The sequence below is a fragment of the Lycorma delicatula genome, chromosome 8, assembly GCF_047948215.1.
Source record: "Lycorma delicatula isolate Av1 chromosome 8, ASM4794821v1, whole genome shotgun sequence".
Lineage (NCBI taxonomy): Eukaryota > Metazoa > Arthropoda > Insecta > Hemiptera > Fulgoridae > Lycorma > Lycorma delicatula.
Window position 1 is genome coordinate 85725 of NC_134462.1, and position 23104 is coordinate 108828.

The 23104-nt window shown below is 29.0% G+C and overlaps 1 protein-coding gene across 3 annotated transcripts in view; it reads left to right on the top strand.

The window, feature by feature from the left end:
• Window positions 1-23104, top strand: part of LOC142329433 (E3 ubiquitin-protein ligase HERC2-like) — a 29254-nt gene that overhangs the window by 1170 nt on the left and 4980 nt on the right. Inside the window, exons 2-9 of one of the 3 annotated variants that reach the window (XM_075374063.1) lie at window positions 3964-4103; window positions 5368-5515; window positions 5653-5818; window positions 6674-6850; window positions 7426-7575; window positions 8104-8346; window positions 16919-17145; window positions 17836-17991. In XM_075374063.1, coding sequence (XP_075230178.1) covers window positions 5462-5515; window positions 5653-5818; window positions 6674-6850; window positions 7426-7575; window positions 8104-8346; window positions 16919-17145; window positions 17836-17991 — 1173 coding nt within the window. In that variant the 5' untranslated portion in view covers window positions 3964-4103; window positions 5368-5461. Of the gene's footprint in view, window positions 1-3963; window positions 4104-5367; window positions 5516-5652; window positions 5819-6673; window positions 6851-7425; window positions 7576-8103; window positions 8347-16918; window positions 17146-17835; window positions 18177-23104 lie in introns of those variants that run through there. The other 2 variants (XM_075374061.1, XM_075374064.1) reach the window with 2 other exon arrangements.

The following is a 23104-nucleotide window of genomic DNA, read 5'->3' on the forward strand; positions in this document are numbered from 1 at the left end:
CATTTTGCATGATAAGTTAAGAATCAGAAAGATGTTGGCTCAATGTGTGCCACAATTGCTCACTTTGGACAACAAGCAGAGGTTGTCAACTTTCAAGCAGTGCGGTTGGATTTCTTTAAGCGAAATCCGCAGGAATTTTTACATCAAGTCATCACGGTTGATGAAACCTGGATCCATTACTATACACCAGAGACAAAACGACAATCAGTTTTTCCAGGCAAATCAGCCTGTTTTTCCAATCAAAGAAGACCAAGGTGGTCCCATTGGCCAGAAAGGTCATGGCTATGATTTTTGGGAATGCGAAGGGAATAATACTAATAGATCTTCTGGAAAAAGGAAGCACAATCATGGGGCAGTACTGCAGTGAATTAGTGGACAGATTTAATGAGAAATTGAAACAGACACGGTCCCATTTGGCAAAGAAAGAAGCGCTGTTTCATCATGAAAATGCACCAGTTCACTCATCCGGAATCTTCACGGCAAAATTGGATGGATTGCTGCTGCATCCACTGCATTCGCTCGACCTGGCTCCCTGCAACTTCTTTCTGTTCCCCAACATGAAAACTTGGCATGCAGCAAAAAAATTGACTCAAACGAAGAGGTCACTGTTGAGACAGAAGCCTATTTTGAAGAGTTTGACAAATCTTATATTCTAGAGGGTCTAAAAAAAATGGTAACGTTGGGAAAAGTGTATCCTCCTAAAAGGAGATTATGTTGAAAAATATGAAAAACGTTTTCTAAAAAACTTGCATTTTCATCTCTAACCGATTGATTTACCCTTGCGCATATGTATACACATACGAGTATAGACATCCTTCTGGAATTTTTCAGTGCTAATATTTTTTTTTTTGTTAGATGGGGTCATGAAATGCCAATATTTTTATAAAGATAAATAAAAATGCTAATATTTTTATAAAGATTTCTCACTTTTTTTGTTTCTTGTGAATGGCCTTTAAGTCATACCAATAGTGTTTTTCTATTAATCCACTCATATTAACCAACTGGATTGTTATAGAGGGCACCTCTTTATCACAAATCAGCTGATTTTGAAGTTTGAAATCCTAGCAAAGGCAGTTTTATACAAATTTGAATACTGGTGTTCATGGTGGTTGGGTTTCAGTTAACCAAACATCTCAGGAATGGTCAACCTGAGACTCTGTAAGATTACACGTTATTTACATTTACACGTATCATTCTCATTCATCCTCTGAAGTAATACCTTACGGTAGTTTCAGAGGCTAAATATAAAGATTGGTCCACTCATATTTTAACTAAAAATATAAAAAAATAAAATTTTCATTAAAAAAGATATGATAATATTTTTATTCTGAAATCTGTAGAAAATTAATTGTTAATTAATAACTAGTTATCATTTTAATTATATTTACTTATTAGGGTTGTCCCTAAAAATAATGCACCATTCTTCAGGATTCAAAGAAAATTTATTTGTACACCAAATCAAACAAAAACCCCAAGTTTCAAATTTTGACCTGATTAGCATACTTTCTCTTACATAATATGTAGTGCATATTATAGTTGTACATTATTATTGTACAGCCGGGAAATTAAAAATTAAAAGTTTCATCTAATTGTTTATGGTAGATGATTTATTTTTTGTTTAAAAAAGCCTTCCACTTAAGTTATATAGAAAAACTTATAATAGGAGAAGTTTATCTATGAAATAAAAAATAATTAATCCATTTGATGAAGAGTAAGCCTTGAATGAATATAAAAATATAATTACAGATAGAATTGAGGACCTCCTCCTTCTGTTAGTGGTTATAAATAATTTTCCCAAATTTCAGACTTTGTTCACACACAGCAGTGATCACTTAATGTCATTGCTCTGTATGTCTTTTTTAATATTTTTATAAAGATTTCTCACTTTTTTTGTTTCTTGTGAATGGCCTTTAAGTCATACCAATAGTGTTTTTCTATTAATCCACTCATATTAACCAACTGGATTGTTATAGAGGGCACCTCTTTATCACAAATCAGCTGATTTTGAAGTTTGAAATCCTAGCAAAGGCAGTTTTATACAAATTTGAATACTGGTGTTCATGGTGGTTGGGTTTCAGTTAACCAAACATCTCAGGAATGGTCAACCTGAGACTCTGTAAGATTACACGTTATTTACATTTACACGTATCATTCTCATTCATCCTCTGAAGTAATACCTTACGGTAGTTTCAGAGGCTAAATATAAAGATTGGTCCACTCATAGTTTAACTAAAAATATAAAAAAATAAAATTTTCATTAAAAAAGATATGATAATATTTTTATTCTGAAATCTGTAGAAAATTAATTGTTAATTAATAACTAGTTATCATTTTAATTATATTTACTTATTAGGGTTGTCCCTAAAAATAATGCACCATTCTTCAGGATTCAAAGAAAATTTATTTGTACACCAAATCATGTTAACAGCCCTTGATTATAGTACACCGATCGTTTCCCAAGCATAATTGATAAAAATATTACCGAAAGAACTCGCAATATGTAGGCATAATTGAAACACTATCATATTTTTCTGCATGTAGTTTTGGTTTCAAAACCTTCCAAATGGAGTTTCTCTAGTAAGCACTAGTCACACTTACACTATTTGGCACCTTGTCCCCAACAGTAATATACTCTTTATTGTAAATGAAAATCATTATTTGTTTCACTTTTGAGTGCATGTAATGACATTTCTCTGAGAATGTTGACTTTTTCAAATGCTTTATGAATTCAGTTCAGGTTTGAAATGACGTATCTATGTTTCATCAGGAGTAATTATTCTATTAAAAAACTGCTTGCCTTCCCTTACATAATGTGTAAACAGTTCTTGTGCAGTTTCAAGGATGCATTCCTTTTGGTGTCTTCATTAGTCTTGTGTGGTACCCACGTGCTCTGAATTTTTTTTTGTGCTGATGTGCTGTTAAAATGTGGTGAATACTATATTTTATGGTATTCTGGTTTGATTTTTGATTTCTCTTGTCGTGTGATGGTCTTCGTCGATCATTGTGGTAACATTAGTGATTCTTGTGTTGTCTATATAAGTAGACGATCAGCCAAAGCATGGCTCATCTGCTATATTTCTTCTTTTCAACTTAAACTTTTTATATAATGGTATATTGTGCTGCAATCTACAGTATCATCACAACATCCTTCCTGTAACAATTGGTAAATTGTTGGCACAGTATTGTGTCTTAAAGTTTCGATTTTTAATATGCAAGTTGCTTGAATTCTTTTATACAGGTGATTTTTTAGTCCTGTTACCCAATTGTTAATGTCTGGTCATTTGTTTTCTAAGAAAGGGAAATTTTGTTTTAGTGACACGAAGTTGGTAGTACTACTCAACCGGTATAGATACGGCAGTGTGAGTTGATTCTCGTTGATCTGTGTAAACTTTTGTGCCATTTTCGGTTGTGTTATGAACAGAATGTCTTTTACCATAGAACAATGAGTTTTCATTCTTGAACAATATTTTGCTATGAAATCGTAATTCTACGAATATTTCGAATGCAACTCTTAAAAAGGTTTCTGCTAATATGCTGAAAAGAGTCCGTGCGTGTATAATCGCAAGGGGTGGGCATTTTGAGCATGTTCTTTAACAATTATGTAAGTAATAGCTTTTTATTAAATCTCTTCTGTAAGTAACAATACATTTTTTATTCCACCTAAATTTCCTTTCTTAAATTACATTTAAAATTGGGTAACAGGACTAAAATATCACTCTGTATAACCTGAGTGTTTTCCTCCATCATCTTCAGACTGCTCTGACGTTGTTATGCTCGCAATAAACCCTGAACAACTTATATGGTCTACTTTGTGATGCTTTAGACTATATACTGTCGATTACAGTGTGTTGTTACATGTCTTCGTTTGAACGTGCATGCATACAATGCATTACTTTTGGGACAACTCTAGTATTAAATTGTCTTTTATTTTACGTATATTTTTCTCTTTGTTTTTGCAGGCAGACCCAACAAGTGTCGACCCCGGGAAGCTCTCCCCCAACCGAGTAAGACGATCAGCTCAGGGCCGATCAATGTCTGTCCAAAGTTCATTAGACCCGTACGGCAGCAATACAACATTATCTTCAAGTGGCAGCTCTGAAATGGTCAGTAGTGAAGGAGCTGATAAACACTCTAGCAACTAAAATTAAAATTAAAAAATAAAATAAAAATAGTCTAAAAATGATTACTATTTTTTAAAAAATTTAGTATTGAATTTATTCAAATAATTATTAAAAAATAAATATTAGCAAATTAATTATATTAAATTAGTAATAATAAACCTATTATTAATAAATTTTATTAGATCAAATTTATATTATTTTATTATCATACCAAATAATTTCATTATAATTATTTTTAATCCTGTTAATTAAGGGCTTACAAATAACTTGTAATTTTATCTAAATATTAATAGTTTTATATTATTCTTAATATTAAGAAAAACAAAAAAATACACATTAAGTCTAATCATCAGTTATATAAATTGCCTTTGACATGAATTGATCTAAATGACAGTTACTTTTATTATCATTTTTTAATACATAAGTTAGGTAAATAAAATAATTTATATTCTGCTGGAAAACAATTAATTTGTATTAACATATTTGCATTATAACAAATTTTTATTGGTTTTACCAAATGACTTTGTAAGTAACTGACAACAGTATTGTTAAACATTTCCGATAATTTTAAGCTATAGAGCTTAAAATTAGTTTTAACAATTTAACAGTAATGAAATTTTAACTATTTTCATATTTTCTTATCAAAAAAGAAATAAAGAAAAAGATTTATTTAAATAAAAATATTTTATTATTATTTGTTCAACCATAAAATTAGTAAAAATTTAATCCTGTTAACACTGTCTAGATTGAATTATCATTTAACAGCAAGTTAGAATTAACAAGGAATGTGTGCAAGAATTGACCCCAAATGTTTGATCCATTAAAGTAGTTAAGAAAGGTAAACGTAAAGTTAAAGGTGATTGATTATCTATTGATGACAAAAGAATAGAATATAGTTACTTTATAAGAAAAAGATAGCAATATATCTTACTGAATTAAAAATAATTAGGGGTTGAAGGTTTCTGGGGAAATATTACAGTATTTTAAGGGGTACAAGGCAACACATGATATGAATAACTTTAATTAAGTTATTTATAATAAGTTTATACAAACTCCAAATGGTAGTAAACATTTTATAATCTTTATTTATTCATTTTTAATTTTTTTAAATTCAAATTTATTAACTTTGAATTGTTTTCTATGTACATGACATATAAAAATCTGTAATTGATTAATATTAATAATTGTATATATTTAAAATAATCAAATACCCATCATTTACCTTAACAATTCTTATTTTTCTTAGAGTACAAAATCAACACCTGAGGAAAATGACAGTCCATTAGCTGCTTTTTCCATCTCTTTCTAGTTCAGCCAGTGTTTCATCTAGGGCATCAAAAATGTCTGCTAGTGCAATGAGTGTTATTGCTGCTACAATGAAGTGCAATCCACAGGTGAGTCAGTTTTTTCATGATTATTTATCTTTTTGGTGAATAATGTATTAATAAACAAAATTTTTATATGTTGCGCCCAGTAATTTTATTTGGCATTTAGTAACTGATATATTTTTAATTTGTTTTACTTTTTGTAGGTATTAGGTCTTGCTGAAGCTAGTGCCCCTCCAGTGGCAACATTAGATGACTTTACTTCATTGTTAGGTCTTAATGATGCAAGGATGATGGTCGATTTGCTGAAACTGGCTGTTGCTGGTCGAGCTGGTGATAACGCTAAAGAAACTATAACAAATGTACTTGTTGGTGAGAACACATTACTATTGTTATATTCATTTTGTTATTCCTATATTAGTATCTTATAGAATTTGCTTATCAACTATTTTCTTGCGTTTTTGTTTACCTTAAAATTTATATGTAAATTTATGAACATTAAATATGTGCTTGTAAAAATGAATTTGTTTAGTTATTTATTTTTACATCAAATACATTGATTCTTCATGTGTGTTGTTCTAAATGCCACATAGCATTTTCCTTGACCGTATTTGCTATGCATCACGTGAAAATTTAAACTAGCACACAATATTATCAATATGTTAGAAGTTTATATGACTGATATCGACAAGCTGTTTAAATTTTGAAAATCTCAGCTTCTGTTTGAATTTTATAACATTTTAGGAGCTGTTATTTTTTGGTGAGAGACATTTATTCAATATTACCCAGTTACCTTCATGTTTACATATTATTTTAAACATTATCTACTTATTTTTTTGTTATTTTTTTCTTATATCTAGACCCTCCCCCCTTTACAATTACTTATTGTTGTTTGTATTGTCCACCATTATTGAAAAATCTATGCTGTCTTTATTTTTCTCTATTCTTTTAGAGCTTTTCTGTAAAAATCAGTAAGTTTCTCATATTTAACATGAAATGCAGTATTTTGTTGAATGTTTTCATACAATAATCATAGTTTATACATTGTACATTTATACATTTTTATAGATTGTTTTGTTGTTTAAAAACTCTTACTTGCAAATGTTAATAATTCAATTAACTAATTTCATAATGATGAATTATACTACATCATTTTAATCATAAAACAACAAAAAGCATTAATACAGTTTTTTCGTGGTTCTTTAAAACTTTATTTCTTTTGTGTAGGAATGGCCAGAGAATACAACAGTGTAGCATGTATGTTGCTTGAATTATGTGTAACAGAGTTAGAAGATGTGGCTATAAATAATAATTGTAGCCTTCATTGTGCTCCTCAGCCTGTTCAGGAGAGCAGTCATCCATATATTGATGATGTTTCACTTAACGGACATGTAAAAATACAAGGTATTAAAAACATTTTTATTTAATATTTTTTTAAATTTTATTATTTTATTATAATTCTGAATTCGTACTATGAAAAATTATGTTATTCAAAAATGTTTGTGGTGTTAAATATCTTTATCTACATGTAATCATATAAAAAATTAATTTTTTTTCATCTCTATCTATTAAACTGGATATTAGATTAAAAACATCACGTAGTCTTAACCTTTTTCAACTTTAATCATACAACAATCAAAAGAAAAATGGAGACTGACTCCAAGGACATATTATAACAACTGCTTACAGGAAATGAGTCAGAAAAATAACTAATTCCATTACTTCATAATTTCTGTTTAACAACAAGAGTTAGCTGAGAGAGGCTGTTAAGTAATATCAGTAATAGGTTTCAAACAATACATCTGTAAGAAAAGATTCTGAAGAACAGAAGAAATCTTATTTATGTTTTAAGTATAAAAACTTATTCATCTGAACTGATAATACATTGAAATAAGTAACAAATTTATTTTGGTAAATCACAAACTTATATTTACTAAGTTATCGAGTCTTCATACTGTAGTAAATTTTTATTCATTTAGGTGCTGAAATGTTGAGAGTTGAATTTGACCGTCAATGTTCAACAGAAAGGAGGCATGATCCTTTAACTATAATGGATTCTGCTGGTAAAACGGTTGCTGTTAAATGTGGCCGAGAGTGGAGTGACTGGTCAGCACCTCTTCTTATACCGGGTAATTTAATTTTTATTCTCTTTATTATATTTCTCTTATGTATAAGGTAAATTGCTAAAATACTCTTTTTTTCTGAATGCAAAAAATATATTTATACTTGTAAAATTATATCAGTATTTTAAATTATATTGTAAATTTAAAAAATGAAATATTTTAAGAGAGTGGTTAATATCTGCTTTTTAAAATGGTATGCAGCTAGGGAAGGATTGAGAAACCTACCAATTCAAAATAAAAATTTAAATAAGTATCACATCCATTTACAAGATGGATTGACAGTTATAGTAAATCATAATTTACAATGGAAATCTTATTTCAGAATTTTAATTAATTATTATTTGTATTAACTTTAATTCATTTGAAGAACTACTGATTGTTAAAGGATTAATTATTATTATTATAAGAATTGGAATAGCAGTGTCAAAATTAATTTTCAATTAAGAGATAATTTAATTACCTGCAGCGAAATTGTTTTTTTTTTCAATTTTTAAATTCTGATTTGTATTTATTTTGATGTTGATATTTCTACAGGAGATGAATTAAAATGGAAATTTACATCAGATGGTTCAGTCAATGGTTGGGGTTGGCGTTTTACTGTTTATCCAATAATGTCACAAAACGGTCAACAGGGTTCTGATCGTGATGTTTTGTCACAGCCGTCAGTGGAATTAGTAATGTGTCTCTTAGAGCCATGCTTACCTCTTGCTCCTCATAGAAATTTAGTTACAAGATTGGCAGCTGCATTAGCTGCTTGTGCACAATTAAGCTCTCTTGGTAAGTATGTTTTTATATCAGCTGTCTTCCTGATCAACTCTATAATTTTGTTTCTTCATATTGTCAGAATATTTGTATTTATTTTCTTATATAAACAATTTAGCAGCTATGAGCTTAAAACCCAGTTAATCACTTGCATTGAATTACAAAAGAGGTATTATTAATTGATCTGTAATAGTTTTTATTTATCTATATTTAAAGTACTTTCTCAAAGCATCACAAAAGTTCTTCATATTATATAAATTAAATTTTTTATTTTGTATTTATGATTGTATTTGGCTTATTAGGATAGTTCAAATACAAACAGGAATTTGTTTCTATACATCTTGTTTGCATCATAATCAAAATCTGTTCCCTGCACCTTGTAAGTGTTGCTCCCCTCAACTGCAATACACTTGATTCATTATTATGTGATTCTCAAAGAAATCTTCAGATTGATTCTCAAGCCAGCTGCTTGCAGCTTAATGACGTTTTCTTTAGTGTGAAGTTTTTTGCCTTCCTAAAAATTCCTTCAGTGATCAAAATAAATGATAGATACCAAATCAATATTGTGAGTGTGACAGATCGTCTCATTTGAGAGTTGTTCAGATTGACCATTCTTACACATACATCAGCAATATAAAGACAAACATTGACCTGCGGATGAGACATTGATGTTTCTTCATTGGTAATGAAGTCCATGTAAGTAATCCTCTTTGAATCCCAGAGTACAGTATCCATGGTCATGGTCATGCCTGCTGAAAGATTTTTGCTTTTCTTGGTAGAAGAGTCACTATGTTTCCATCGTAAATTTGCTCTCCTTGATTCAAGTTTTAAATGGTAGACACAAACAAGTTCCATCACATGTTGCATTCGAATTAATCTCTTTCTCAATTAAACACTTAGATTTTTATCGCTTCTGCTGTACATTTTTGTTATTTCATGATTTTAATAACTCAAAATCGCTAATCATATGTTAATTTCATAAATTCTTATATCATAAAATGATTTTGTTCAGTCATACAGCTGCCTGTAATAAAAAAATCTTTTCTAAGTTATGCTTGAAGTCTGTTTTAAAATTTCAGAATGCTTGACTCCATTTTTTTAATAATAGTGTGTGCAGGACTGTAAGCACTTCTTATTTGGACATTATTAAGGTGAGTGACTGATGTAGTGGGAGAAGGCTTGAACTAGTATTAGATATGCCAGTTTATACATTCTGTACTTGTTACAATAAGCGTTGACAAGGAAAAGAACAAATTTTTTTTATATATTTGAAACATCTAAGTATATTTTATTAAAAAAAAAGTACAAAGAATGTTTAGCATGTTCATCTACATTTCATTAACCATTTTAAACAATGTTCAAAAATTATATTATAGACTGATTAATTTTAATGTTGAACTAAACTATTAATGGATAAAAGAGGATATTATAAAACTATACTAGAAAAAATAGTTGAATGATGGAGTTTTCAATAATTAATAAAGTTTCCCTTGAGAATTAAAATAAATTTTCCTTAATTTTTTAAGTGTTTGTTTTCTCTTTAAGAAGTAATGCATAAATTAAATTTGGATAGTATTTTTCTGGAAACTAGAGATCCAACATCAGATTTTCAAAGTCATTTTAAATTCTAATTACTGAATATATGAGGTCTGTTCAAGAAATATGTAGACTGTTTGAATTGTTCGAGTCCAGTTGATTCCAGTCAAATCTGCTTGGCGTCGCCTTGTTCGTACAGATCAGCTGATTACAACACAGTTTTTTTTGTTTAGCAGGTGTTAGAATGAGTGACTTGAACGAGCAAAGAGTTGCTGTGAAATTTTGTGTTAAACTCGGAAAATCTGCAAGTGAAACTTTTGATATGCTCAAGACATCTTACGGCAATATTGCTATGAAGCGTGCGACATGTTTTAAGTGGTATGGACCTTTTTGAAGATGGTCTTCAGTCGATTGAAGACAATGAGCATCCTGAACGTCCTTCCACATCAACTGACGACTCACACATAGACAAAATCAACACCCTGGTTCAAGCAAATCGACGTCTGACCATCAGAGAGCTTGCTGAAAAGTGTGGGATATCAGTTGGATCATGTTACGAGATTTTGACCAAAAAATTGAAGATGCACCACTTTGCTGCGAAATTTGTTCCACGCCTGATGTCGGATGACCAAAAAGCCCATTGTGTCCAGGCTTGTCAAGAATTGCTTGAACATTCAGACGAAGATGAAAAGTTCTTGGTGATGAATCTTGGGTGTACACGGTTATGATATTGAAACAAAGGTTCAATCGTCCCAGTGGGTGGGTGAAACATCTCCCAGACAAAAAAAAGCTTGCTAAGTTCATTCCAATGTGAAGGTGATGTTGACAGTTTTTTTTCATGCTCAGGGGGTAGTCTACCACGGGTACCTCCCCCCAAGGCTTCACAGTGAACCAGACTTACTACATTGAAGTTCTCAAATATCTGCGGGATGCTATTCGGTAGAAAAGGCCAGAAATGTGGAAGAGTGGTGACTGGTTTTTTCATCACGACAACGCTCCAGCCCATTCAGCCCTCAGAACTCATGAGGTTTTGGCCAAACACTCGATCATTGTTCTTCACCATCCACCCTACTCACCTGACCTCGCTCCTTGTGACTCCTTCTTGTTCCCCAAACTCAAATATCTTTGAAAGGAAGAAGATTTGAGACAATTCCCAAGATTGAGGCAAATGCGATGAAGGAACTGAAGAACATCACAAAAGAAGCATTCCAGGACTGTTTCCAATAGTGGAAACACGATTGGGAAAGTGTATGCATCGGGGAGGAGAGGAGGAGAGTACTTTGAAGGGGATCCAGACAACGGTTCTAAATAATGTACATTTTGTTTTATGACATTAGTCTACGTATTTTTTGAACAGACCTCGTAATTGCAGATGTTAATGAATGAATTTTATGTATTATTACAGAAAATACAAAACTGCAGTTTCCTTTAGTGCAAGTGAAATGAGAAATGTTACTTATGTACTTCAAATTTTATATTTAAAATAAAAGAGAATCACATAAATTGATGGTCTTTCTATTGGTTCTCTATTTCCAGTAACATCACCAACCCTGAAGGAGATCCCTTGCACCATGTCTATCTCACCACCAGGATCATAAACTTTTATGATCCTGATAATATTGTTTTCTTTTAGATTGTCTATAAGTTTTACTCTTCTCCGACCACTTTTTATTTATATTTTCTACTGATCCTTCTAGCAATGTTTTAATCAGTCCTTTCTGTCAAGGCACATCTCAGCCAGTTAGCTTTCCTAATCTGAGTTGTTTTAATTAAGCTATTATCGTTAATTCTGTTCACTACTTCTTGATTTTTCACTTTATTCATTTAATCCTTTACAATCTCATCTGCATCCACATTTCTTCTATACCTTCAGCCCTTCTTTTTCTCTTTAAATAGTCCCTGTGTCTCATATCATTATGCAACCTTCTCTTAATTTGGTAACTGTAGGTTTAATTTGGTATCTTCTTCCCTAAATTAAACTTATTTTGTGCAGAATTACTTATTGTCTTCTTTACTTATTGCCTTAATCTCTTCTATCGATACATTAGTTTTCTTATTCTTTATTTTCATGCTACATTCTATCAAAAGGTCTTCTAATTTTTTTGTCGCCTGTTGAATATTTTGTGCTTTATATTCTAAAATAACCACTACATCATCTGTAAACCTAGTATACAACTTTGTCACTTTACTCATACACAGATTCCTTCATCTTCTTTTAGAACATTTTTGATACATATTCAATAATTCATATTAAATAATGTTGGCGATAGGACAAGGTTCTAAGATCAAACCATTTGGCCCTTGAGCATTGTTTATTTTCATAGCCATTTTCTAATTCAGGTACAATTTTTTAATTAATCTTCTGTTTTTCTGCAGTCCACTCTTTGACTACTTAATATTTCCATTAATTACACTTATTTCTTTATCTCTTTCTATATAATAAATGTTTCTCACCGATAATGCTTATTACCTGATTCTATTCCTTTTCCTTTCTCCTTTCCTAAATCTTTATTCTTTTTCCTGTAGCTAAGTCCTCTTTTTTTTTTTATTCAAACTTTTGTTCAGAATACAGAAGTTTGAATGTTCAGAATACAGGATACATAGAGGTTTTACTGAACATGAAATTTAATTAATTATTTTGTAATCTTGATATTTTAGTACACCATTTTTTTGATTGTAATCATGATTGTTCTTCTGTCATGAAAAGTCTTCTGTCATTACCTTACTGTTGTGTATTGTATTGTATATTTTCACAAGTGCTAATAATATCTTATCATTAAGATATTTAATCAGTTCTGTTCGCAGCTCATCTCTTCCTTTAGCTATTTTATTCTTCATATCTTTTGTTCCTTGTATAGCTTGTTTAGATTACTTCTACTTCAGCCTCTCTTCCACTTCAAAATGTATCGAAATATACTTCGAAATATAGTCAGTTGATTGGCCGAGAAATTACTAATGATATGTTATTGAAGGTCCTGCATGTGGAATTTCAACAAATGATTTGGGTGTATGTAAAGTAATTTAAATTTTTACCTAATTTGCTCTCAACTGAGGTAAAAAGAATTTCATATTAATGTAGCACAGAACAAGCAGAATGTAACACAGAAATACTGATTATAACTTTTTTCACACTGTGAAAACTAATGATGAAAGTTGAATGTAACCTAAAATCAATGCTCTATGATAACTGTATATTATTGAAAACATTGTAACTCTTGTAGGGCAAAGATAGCAAGGTGGGTTAACAACAGAGTCTGAATAAGCTTTACTTAATTTTTACTTGTACAAAGACCAAATCCATTCAACTGGAAATTTCTTCATGATAAATTTTCTGCCAATTTTTACACCTACACATAAATTTTTTTAACTAAACTCTTTGAATCCCTTGAAGGTTCAGTATCATCTTATTCTGGATTTGGGTATATGTGATTTCTGTTTATTCCTCTTTGTAACCATTATAAATTCTGACATAAAATACAAATTAAATTGAATTGGTGTATTTAAATTGGTGAATTTATTTGTATTTTATTTTATTGTAAATTATTTGTTATATGGATTTCCTAATACGTCAACAAATGATATTTTTTTTAAAAACGTAAAAATAAAATTAATAGCAGCATGATTCATTAGTTATCAAATTCCTTCTTAAAATAGAATTTTAAGAAATATGACATGTGAGTAAAAATGAGCAAACTTTTCTATATAAAGAGTATTACGTTTGTATGAGTACACATACTCACACAGACTTGGGCAATTCAGAGAAATAGTGGTGGGATAGACCTTTGACACCATCGAAAAGCGTCAGTTATATACGGGACATCGTCATGGTTAGATGAGTCTTGTGAGTATTTAAAAAAAAAACCATCAGAAAAATCATAGACTGATTTGTGCGGAATACAGGTATGAAAATTTGATATCAAAGGTCACTCCATAAATACATTCATGGATTTATCAGAAGATTTCTTATCCATCAATTTTTTTTATAACATTAAAAAATATTGAAATTATAACATGTTAAAATGATAAATTATGTATAAAATTGAAATTAAAATTAATTTTGGATTGGCCAATTTCTTACTCCCATAAGTATTAATAAGATATTTTGTTAAATTTAGATGTATACAAGTAGTTATGTAATAGTGGTTCTACAAACTTTAGTAGACTAGTTATGGGACTTTATCACCATTTTTCTTTATTTTTATAAGTAATGTGTATTATCCGTCGCCATTAGAAATATTCTTTGATGTGTTGAGTTATTTTAATTTTTTGTAAAAAGAAAAGCATAAGCATCATAGCCCTAGTACATTTTTTTGCAAATCCCAATGTAGTAATTTTATTTTATTTGTTTATTAAAAATTTATTGTTATAAAATTATGTTTCTGTGTTTTATTTAAATTTGGTGTTTTACATGAAGCTCACATCTAGTGATAATGTCACTTAGCAGGTTACAATTTGACAAGTGTGTGGATATAAACACAATAAGGCAAAATCAAATTTTCAGAAATTATGTGAACAACTGGAAAAGAGGTGGACTGTGTACAGTGATAGTGTTCACATTTCAAAAGAAAGCTACAACTAAGTGTAACGAAATATTGTTTTAATGCCCTAAGATTGTGTACATTTTAAATAAACCTTATATTTTCTTCTAATCTTCATATTTATCTTTTAACGTCGTAGTATCTTTTCACTTATTACAATAATTTAACTTATGTAATTTAAAATGTATCTTCTATGGGAAGATCATTTGGTTTTATTTTAAGTATGCTCTTTCTTTGTATAACTCTTTGCCAACTCTATGTATAATTCTTTAGTGCCTATATTTTTCCACCACTTATCCTATGTTGCTGTTATTGCTTTCTTTTTTATATTTGTTCATATTGTCCTTTACTTTTTATGTTACCTTTCTTAATTCATTAATTTTTCTGTAGAGCCTCTTACCTTTTTCACCCTTCCTGTTCTTGTATTTTCTTATGGCTTCAATTTTTTTCAGTCATCATTCCATAATTTGTGACCTTTTTTTCCTCTTCATGAAGTCTATTATTTGTTCTGTTGCTATTTTTGAGACTTTTTCATATTCACCAAAATTCATTTGCATTACATCCTGCATTGCCCTTCTCTTTAATAATTGAGGTAATAAATTTGATCACTATAAAATGTATCAATACACAAAAGCGCACAATAATAATAATGTACTAAATAAACAGACACAATTCAGTTATAAAACAGTTTTAAATTGCACATTAAAGATATATCGGCTTGATTAGGAAAAAAATAACATCTGTATATTCCAGGATGAGAACAATGTCACCAGTTACTGAAGAGGTTCAGAGATAGTTTCCTTGTGTCACTAAAAAGTTTTAAAAAAATTTTTTCCATGACTGACGTAAAAAAAATTACCTCCTACATTTAAAAATTTGATTAGTTTCATTTTAAAATAATGTTTATAAGTCTCTATCACTGCTGCTTCCAAGAGTGAAAAACTTTCAAATTAAAGATTTAATGATTCCAAATTCTCATTTACTTCTATCAAAATTCCTGTGACATAGTTTTTGAATTGTTGTTCTGAATGGCATAGCATTTTTCAAATCAAGTTTTATCTACAATGTTGCTGAAAAATAGGGTCTGGTTTTTTACATGTTTTTAATTAATTCTATCTTCATTGGATTGCTTATTTTAAGTAAGAATGATAATAATAATAATATTATTATTATTATTATTCATAAATTGTAAGTGCACAATGTAGAACACTGTTAGATTGATTTAAAATATAATATAGCATAATAAATTTACTGTATTTATTTTGTATAAATTTACAATTATACACTAAAGAAACATGATGTAGTCTAGTCAGTACAAAATAAATAGTATCAAAAAATTTTTAATTAGATGATCAAGTTTTAAATTGTACATTTTTTATTTAAAAATCCTCTTGACATACTTCTGAATATTAAGGGTTGGTGAATTAGATTATTACATTTTTTAATCTTAATAAAGGCTTATTATTAAACACTCAATGCCATTCAAGGAAATGTAGAGGGTTTTCCCTGCAAAAACATTTTTAAGAAACAAATTTTTTATGATGGATTCTTACTTAAATAAGTATTACCCTACTTTACTGATAAGTCAGTTTTATACAACCAATTTCTGAAAGAGTATAAAGTACTTAATTTATGACCATATTATATGCATCCATAAGATAACATGATATGCTCATGAAGATCTGAATTTAGTTGAAATTGATTTCTCTCTTTCATAAAAAGTGTGATACATTCATAAACATAGTAAAGATAATAAACAATTTTTTTAAATCTGTCTTCAATATCTATTACATTTCAAACCAAAAATCACTTGATTGCCCTTTTTCTGGATGAAATACTTAGTTCTTATACACCTATTAGCAGCTTAACTTCAAAATTCTGTTTTATAAATCAGTTACAGGAATACAGTAACTTTTTTCTATTTTTATAGAAATGCTGTATAAAGACTGTAATTAATATTTCAAGAGGGGTAAGATAGTTTTGCAACAGTGAAATAATGCACTGCATACAAATATATATGAATTTGTTTCACTTTATTAGTGAAATTTGTTACATTAAGTTGAAAAAACAAAGCCTCATAATTATAACATAAGATGTCTTAATTGATAAGAATATTTTTCTGTGATTTTGCCAAAAAAAGGTGTGTCTGTAATTTGGGTAGAACTGAAAAAAAGTAAAATACAATTTTTCATAAAATAAAACTGAAGAAAACTGCATCAAAAAGTAAAAATGCTTTTTAATTTTAGAATTTTTTTTTAATTTAGAGTTTTTAAAGTCATTGCCAAATTGAGTGTTAGCAAGTTATTGGTAATTGTTTTTTTAATAATTTGATTCCAAAACTTAAAATTGTAAGAGATGAAAAAGTTTTATTTTTTGTGTACTTTTTTAAACATTTTATGTTTTCAGCCAAATAACATTAAGATTGAGGCCAAGACTCTCCTCAAACTTCCCAATCTGTCTATCCCTAATTGCTGATTTGATAACAATTAATGAGTTTATCATTTATTTCTCAGGTGCTGCGGAACGAATGTGGTGTTTGGAAAAATTAAGAGAGTTGATGTGTTCACCACTTGGAAAACTTCTTGATATACCTGCATTTCTTCAAACAGATCGAGTTGATTCATCTTTTTTTAAAGCAAATTTAGTACATAGTTTACCTCAAGCATTATTACGTCAGTATGAATATGAAGATCCTGCTGTCAAGGGTGAAAAACATCTTATGCACAGTCCTTTTTTTAAGGTAAACTGTTATATAAATATTAAAAAGATCTCATGTGGATACCACATGACTTCTTTATACAGCTATAAAATTACATATACACATTTTTTACAATGTGTTTCTTAATCTTTTTACAATCTGAGGTTAATAATTAGTAATAAATCAATACATTTAAATTTAAAAAAGTTAAAAAAAGGAGATAGTCGAATTTGGACCGACGTGCCTTCCTCTTGTAAGATCTAAATATTTCATTAATTAAAATTTTATTTGGCTATAACTCGGGAACCAATAAAAGAAGTACCACTATATCATTGAAAAGCTCTCAGTGATGGCTTATTGCTACAGTTAAGAAAAAGTCAAAAATCCAAATTGTTTGGATTTTGGGCTATTTTGAACACTTTTGGTCCAGTCGAAAGAGGAGGTGCACAACTAGATATTATAATAGTTACAAAAAACAAAATTTGAATATCCTACGGCTAATTGTTTTTGAGTTATGTAAGATACATTTATATGTACAGACATCATGCCAAAACTACTCAAATGGATTCAGGGATGGTCAAAATGGATATTTCCATTGAAGTCTGAAAACCAAAATTTTTCAAAATCACAATATTTCCTTTACTGTACAAGGTAGTAAAAAATGTTGTACTTCTATAAATATTAAACTTTCTATTGATTAAATTTATAAAATATGTGTTATATACTTTTTAGGCATTGGTAGCACTTGCTTGTGATCTGAATGTGGATGCTACATCATATTGTGCTGACCGGCACAAATGGTCTTGGTTTCAACGCTACTGTTTAGCTATGAGAGTTGCAGCAGCGTTAATTCATCGAACTCAACTTCCAGCTACATTTTGTGCTGAGGTACAATACATATTACTGGTTATTATTAAAAAAATTCTTAGTTTTTTTATTTTAGGTGGGTATAAAAATTATTTACGTTGTGCAGCTTTTATCAGAAGGTTGTCAGTCTTTATTGTCTTCATGTATTTATTTACGAGACCACATCATTCTGATGTGAATGAATAATGAACAAATAAACAATTAAATTCTGGAATAATTTTTTTTCTTTCCATTAGTCTTTTATTTTAATTTTATATATTCTTTTAGTGTGCTTGTAACAAGTTTACATTTTCAAAATCATTTACATGCTATACTTTTATATTCTGTATAACACATTGGAATGTTTTTTTTTTTATGGTGATTTCATATTTCCTGAAAAATTATAATTTCGCTATAATATTAAAATTTGAATTTTTTTCTAATTACGTGAGCTTTTCATAAGTACAACACAAAGAATGCTTCACTAAAAATCTAAACAATTAAAACTAAAAAAACAATCTAAACCATTTTATGGTTCATCACTGCTCTCTTTTCTAAAAAATAATGTCGCATAGAAAGGAAACTTGTTAACTGCTACAGGCAGATAAAAGCAGTGACACTAAAGAATACTTCCTAAAAATATTATTAAGAGAAAGATTTGTGTAAAAATAGAATACATAGCAACCTATTTTAACAGTTTCTATATTAATATAGTAAATCGATGACTAGGTGAATGATTTGATAAAATTGTATTTAAATTAAACAGTTATAAAAATAAAATTAATTGTCAAAGATAATATTATAATATTATACTTAGCACTTATACTAGCGCACAAAAACCATTACAATTTTATCACAATAATTGACATTGTATTAAATACATATAGAGAATACTCATATTAAGAGTTAAATTAACTAAAAGTTAAGTTAAAATACAGAATGCATAATTTTTTGTCACTTATAAAATGATTCAGCTTAAAAATTTTCATGAAAAAATTTGTTTAAATCACTGGGGGCCAGATAGGGGCAGTATGGAATAAAATATTTAAAAAATCCCCAACTTCTTTCTTATACCAGTGAAGAAATATCAAAAGCCGCTTCCATGCATTGTTTATTGCTTTCTTCAGACAGCAGGTCAATGAACTCATCGGTACAATTTTTTTTGTACTTTAGAGGTTCACTAACATATTTCTTACAACAGACTTTGAAAATCTGTGTATAATAAATAATCTGTCAATAATGAATGAGTTGCCGATTTTTATGAATCTCAATTGATATCAATTTTCTGATTCAGTTTTTCAGTCATAAGAGAAAAATAACCTGAGCTGATAGTTTTTTATTAAATATGATTCCCATTTTCTCATACTTAATTTACAACCTCATATACACTTTTCTAATTTGACTATCGATTTCTTTCTACAGGATGAGCTTTTTTAGTAGAAAAAACTGGATCATCCTTTGAATTGCAAATTTCAGAGACATTCAGTGTTTTACATGTATTTCATATAGGACACAATAGTAATGTATTTAGTCATGAAATTTGGCTTAGAATGAGTTAATGTAATGGAATGGTTTTTATTTTCTGGATGACCTTTACAGTTATTATTTTCAGTTATTTTTTAAAATATTAAATTTTAAAAAAGTATTTTAATTATTAAAAAACTATATTTACTTATATAAAGTAAAACAAAAAAAAAAAAAACATATTGCTCCCAATGAAAGCCCAGATACTCCAAACGCAGATTTATATAATAAACTAGTTAATGAGGATATGCAACCAGCTGCCATGTACAATCCAACAAATTGTTCTTTGCCCAGGGCAGCGACAGTTCCTAAAAAGAACAAAAACATTATAAACAATGTAAACGATACGATAATTTCTTTTATTAATATATTTTTAAAGATAATGCAAATTATGTCCATAAATTTGATTACCACAGCAGAATGATTCCAAAACTATTTAACACCAAGTATAAAGAAAAATAAAATCTGAAAAAACCCACAGTGAAGTCAATATTTTGTAAATCCAAAAATACCATCTTTTATTTATTTATTGAATATAGATTTGCATACATCATATAATTACTGCATTCAAAAACGTAAATTCATTTTTAAAAAAAGCGGCGGGTGTGAATGGATAATTTTGAATTATTCAGAGTGAATTCAAAGTTTATGACACCATTTAGTTTTCTAGTCATTGCCATTTAGTTACATGTCATATTGATTGGTCAGAAGTGTAGAGGCTATTGTGACTTCAGACCAAATTAATGACATGATTCAAATGTCTTTTGGCTGTAAACAGTAAAATTATATTATGAATTAAAACGTATGGATTTAGGAGAAGAGGACTGACTACTTAGTACCTACAATCCAAGAATATCAATTACTGCACAACAAGATCTTTTTAGAAGCTGCAAACATGTCCTGCCTGGAACAGCAGCAGAGAAATTATTGGATCTTTAATTTATTTTGAAGTCAGTCAATTGCCTGGTTTCATGCTATTTATTCACAAATCCTTTCTTCTGTTCTATCCTAATCGTTCAACATTAGCATATTTATTACATCATTCATCCTCCATTGTCCGTTTCACACATTTTATAATCATCAACTCCTCTACAGTTTTTACCTTAACTACTTATCTCTCCATCACCAAACTATTGATCTCCATCAGCTATAAATTTATTCACTCCCAACCAACTTTGACTGTTAAGATTCTGCCAAAACTTTCTTTTCTCTCATGTTTCTGTTAAGATCTTTTCTTTAGCGATTTATTAAACTACCAACTTTCAACATCCTCTTGTAACATGATGTTTCAAAAATCTCTATTTACACTTTCCCTTTCTGGTTTTCCTATTATCCATAATTTACAACCATAAAACACTAACCCTACATTAATATTTTCAAAAATTGGGGTATGTGCTCCTTTATCTTGCTTCTTCATTAGCCTTCATTCAATCACAAACTTTTCATCTTATTATAAAATTCTTTTTATGGGGATCTTTAAAGAGCTGAGCATTCTCTCATTACCTCCAAAATAAAATTAATCAACTGAAGGCTAGAATTTGACAAGATTTCAATGGACCTTCTTTAAGATGTTACTGTGGATTACAGTGAAATTACATTCATGAATTCAAGAAAGTGTAACTTATCGATGGTCACTACCAACATTATGGTAACCTAAAATAATTTTTAAGTAAATGCAAGATGAATGGCATAACTTTAGTTTTTGCAGTTAAACGGTGTAAATATTTAAGTTAAATAAATTTAAATTTAATTACACATTCATTTAAATTGTCTGTTCTTGGCTGTAGAATTCTTAGCACCAGAAATACTTTTCACACTGATTGGTAATCATCTATTATAAATTTTAATTCTAATATATATACACAAAAATATCTTCCTCTTTTAAAGGTATTCTGATATTTGATACTCCAACGATTACCATAGGGTATTTAAGACAGTCAGTCATTAACCTACCTTTAAATTATTTTTAATTTTAATAAAAACAAGTTGATTTCTCCATCAGTGCTCAAGATGGATATTTTGAACATTTTTATGACATGTAAAAGGAAAAATACTAAAATTATACTATGCTTAGTTTTAAATATTAATAAATTACGCTTGTCATTAAAAAAATGATTTTCAAAACACATTCCTTGCACAAGTCTAAAATTACTAATAACATGGTCTTTGGAAGTTATTTTTATCCTCCTTAGTCCACCTTTGTTGTTCAATCACTTTTTTACAGTTAATTTTAGCTTTCTTAGGTTATAGTTTTGAATATAATTAATATTTTTAATGAAGCGCAGCATAATTTGTATGAAAATGACTATATCAAGGACATCCAGAAAGGTTTGGCTGATGGAAAATTACAGACTTTATTAATAAATAAAATAGAAGTAATTTAAATAAAATTAAATTAGTTTTACTTCCTTGTACGAAGTAAAGAAAGTATTGTGATCATGAAACATTTTGGTTTTCATATTTCAACAGAAATATCAATTTTGACCATCCCTGAATCCATTTTGACTAGTTGCGGCATGACATCTGTATGCACATATGTATTATGTATCTCATATAATTAAAAAATGATTAGCCGTATGATGTTGAAATTTTGGATTTAGGACTGTTGTAACATCTAACTGTGCACCTCTCCTTTTGATTGCCTGAACCAAAAGTGTCAAAAAAAGCCCAAAATAAAAATAAAATTGGTGTTTGGACTTTTTCTTAACTGCAGTATTAAGTCCTCATTGATAGCTTTTTAAAGATATATCAAAAGTGGTACTTATTTTCATTGGTTTCAGAGTTATAACCAAATAAAATTTTTATTAATGAAATATTTGGATCTTAGGTTCACATCGGTTCAAAACAGACTTCATCTCCTTTTTCTTTAACTTTTTTTTAAAATTTAAACACATTGATTTATTAATAATCATGTTAACCTCTCACTGTAAAATTATTTTTATGATGAATAATAATTCAATAACAAAAAAAAGATAAAATATTAGAAGTTTTTTATGAAATAAAATTTTATGTACTTTTCATTTAAAAAAAAAATGTGTAAATGTAATTTAATTTAATCTGTGTACAAGGAAGTCATGTGTTGTCCACATCAGATATTTCTGTTATGATAAAATTGCTAGTAAAAAAATTCAAGGATTACTATTAAAATGTAGAATTCTATCTTTAACTTTATCGCACTTCTTAATTTTTTAAATTTTTTTTCTTGGTTGAACCCATCATTTGTTATTGTGTCGGTATTTTGAGTAATTACTGTTACTGTAAAATTAAACCACTTTCTGTGTAATTTGTCTTTAGGTGTTTGTTCTATTAAATTGAATTTTTTCTCTCTTAAAAATGTATGAAGAATTTTTTAAAAGAAAATAACATCGCATATATATTATATAAACTTAATTATAACAAAAGTAATAATTTGGGTTTTGTATGTTAGCAAAGATGATGGTCTGAATTATTACTTCAGAATGCATTTCTGTTGCTGAAGTAATTTCAGGATGGCAGTATGAACTTTTACATTGATAACAATATAGTAAAGGTACTGTAAGAATTTAGACTTTGATTAAAGTAACAACCCACCAGAAAGTAATGAACTTAGATTTTATTTTGCAGAAGTTATTGTTTCAACTAATATGCTACC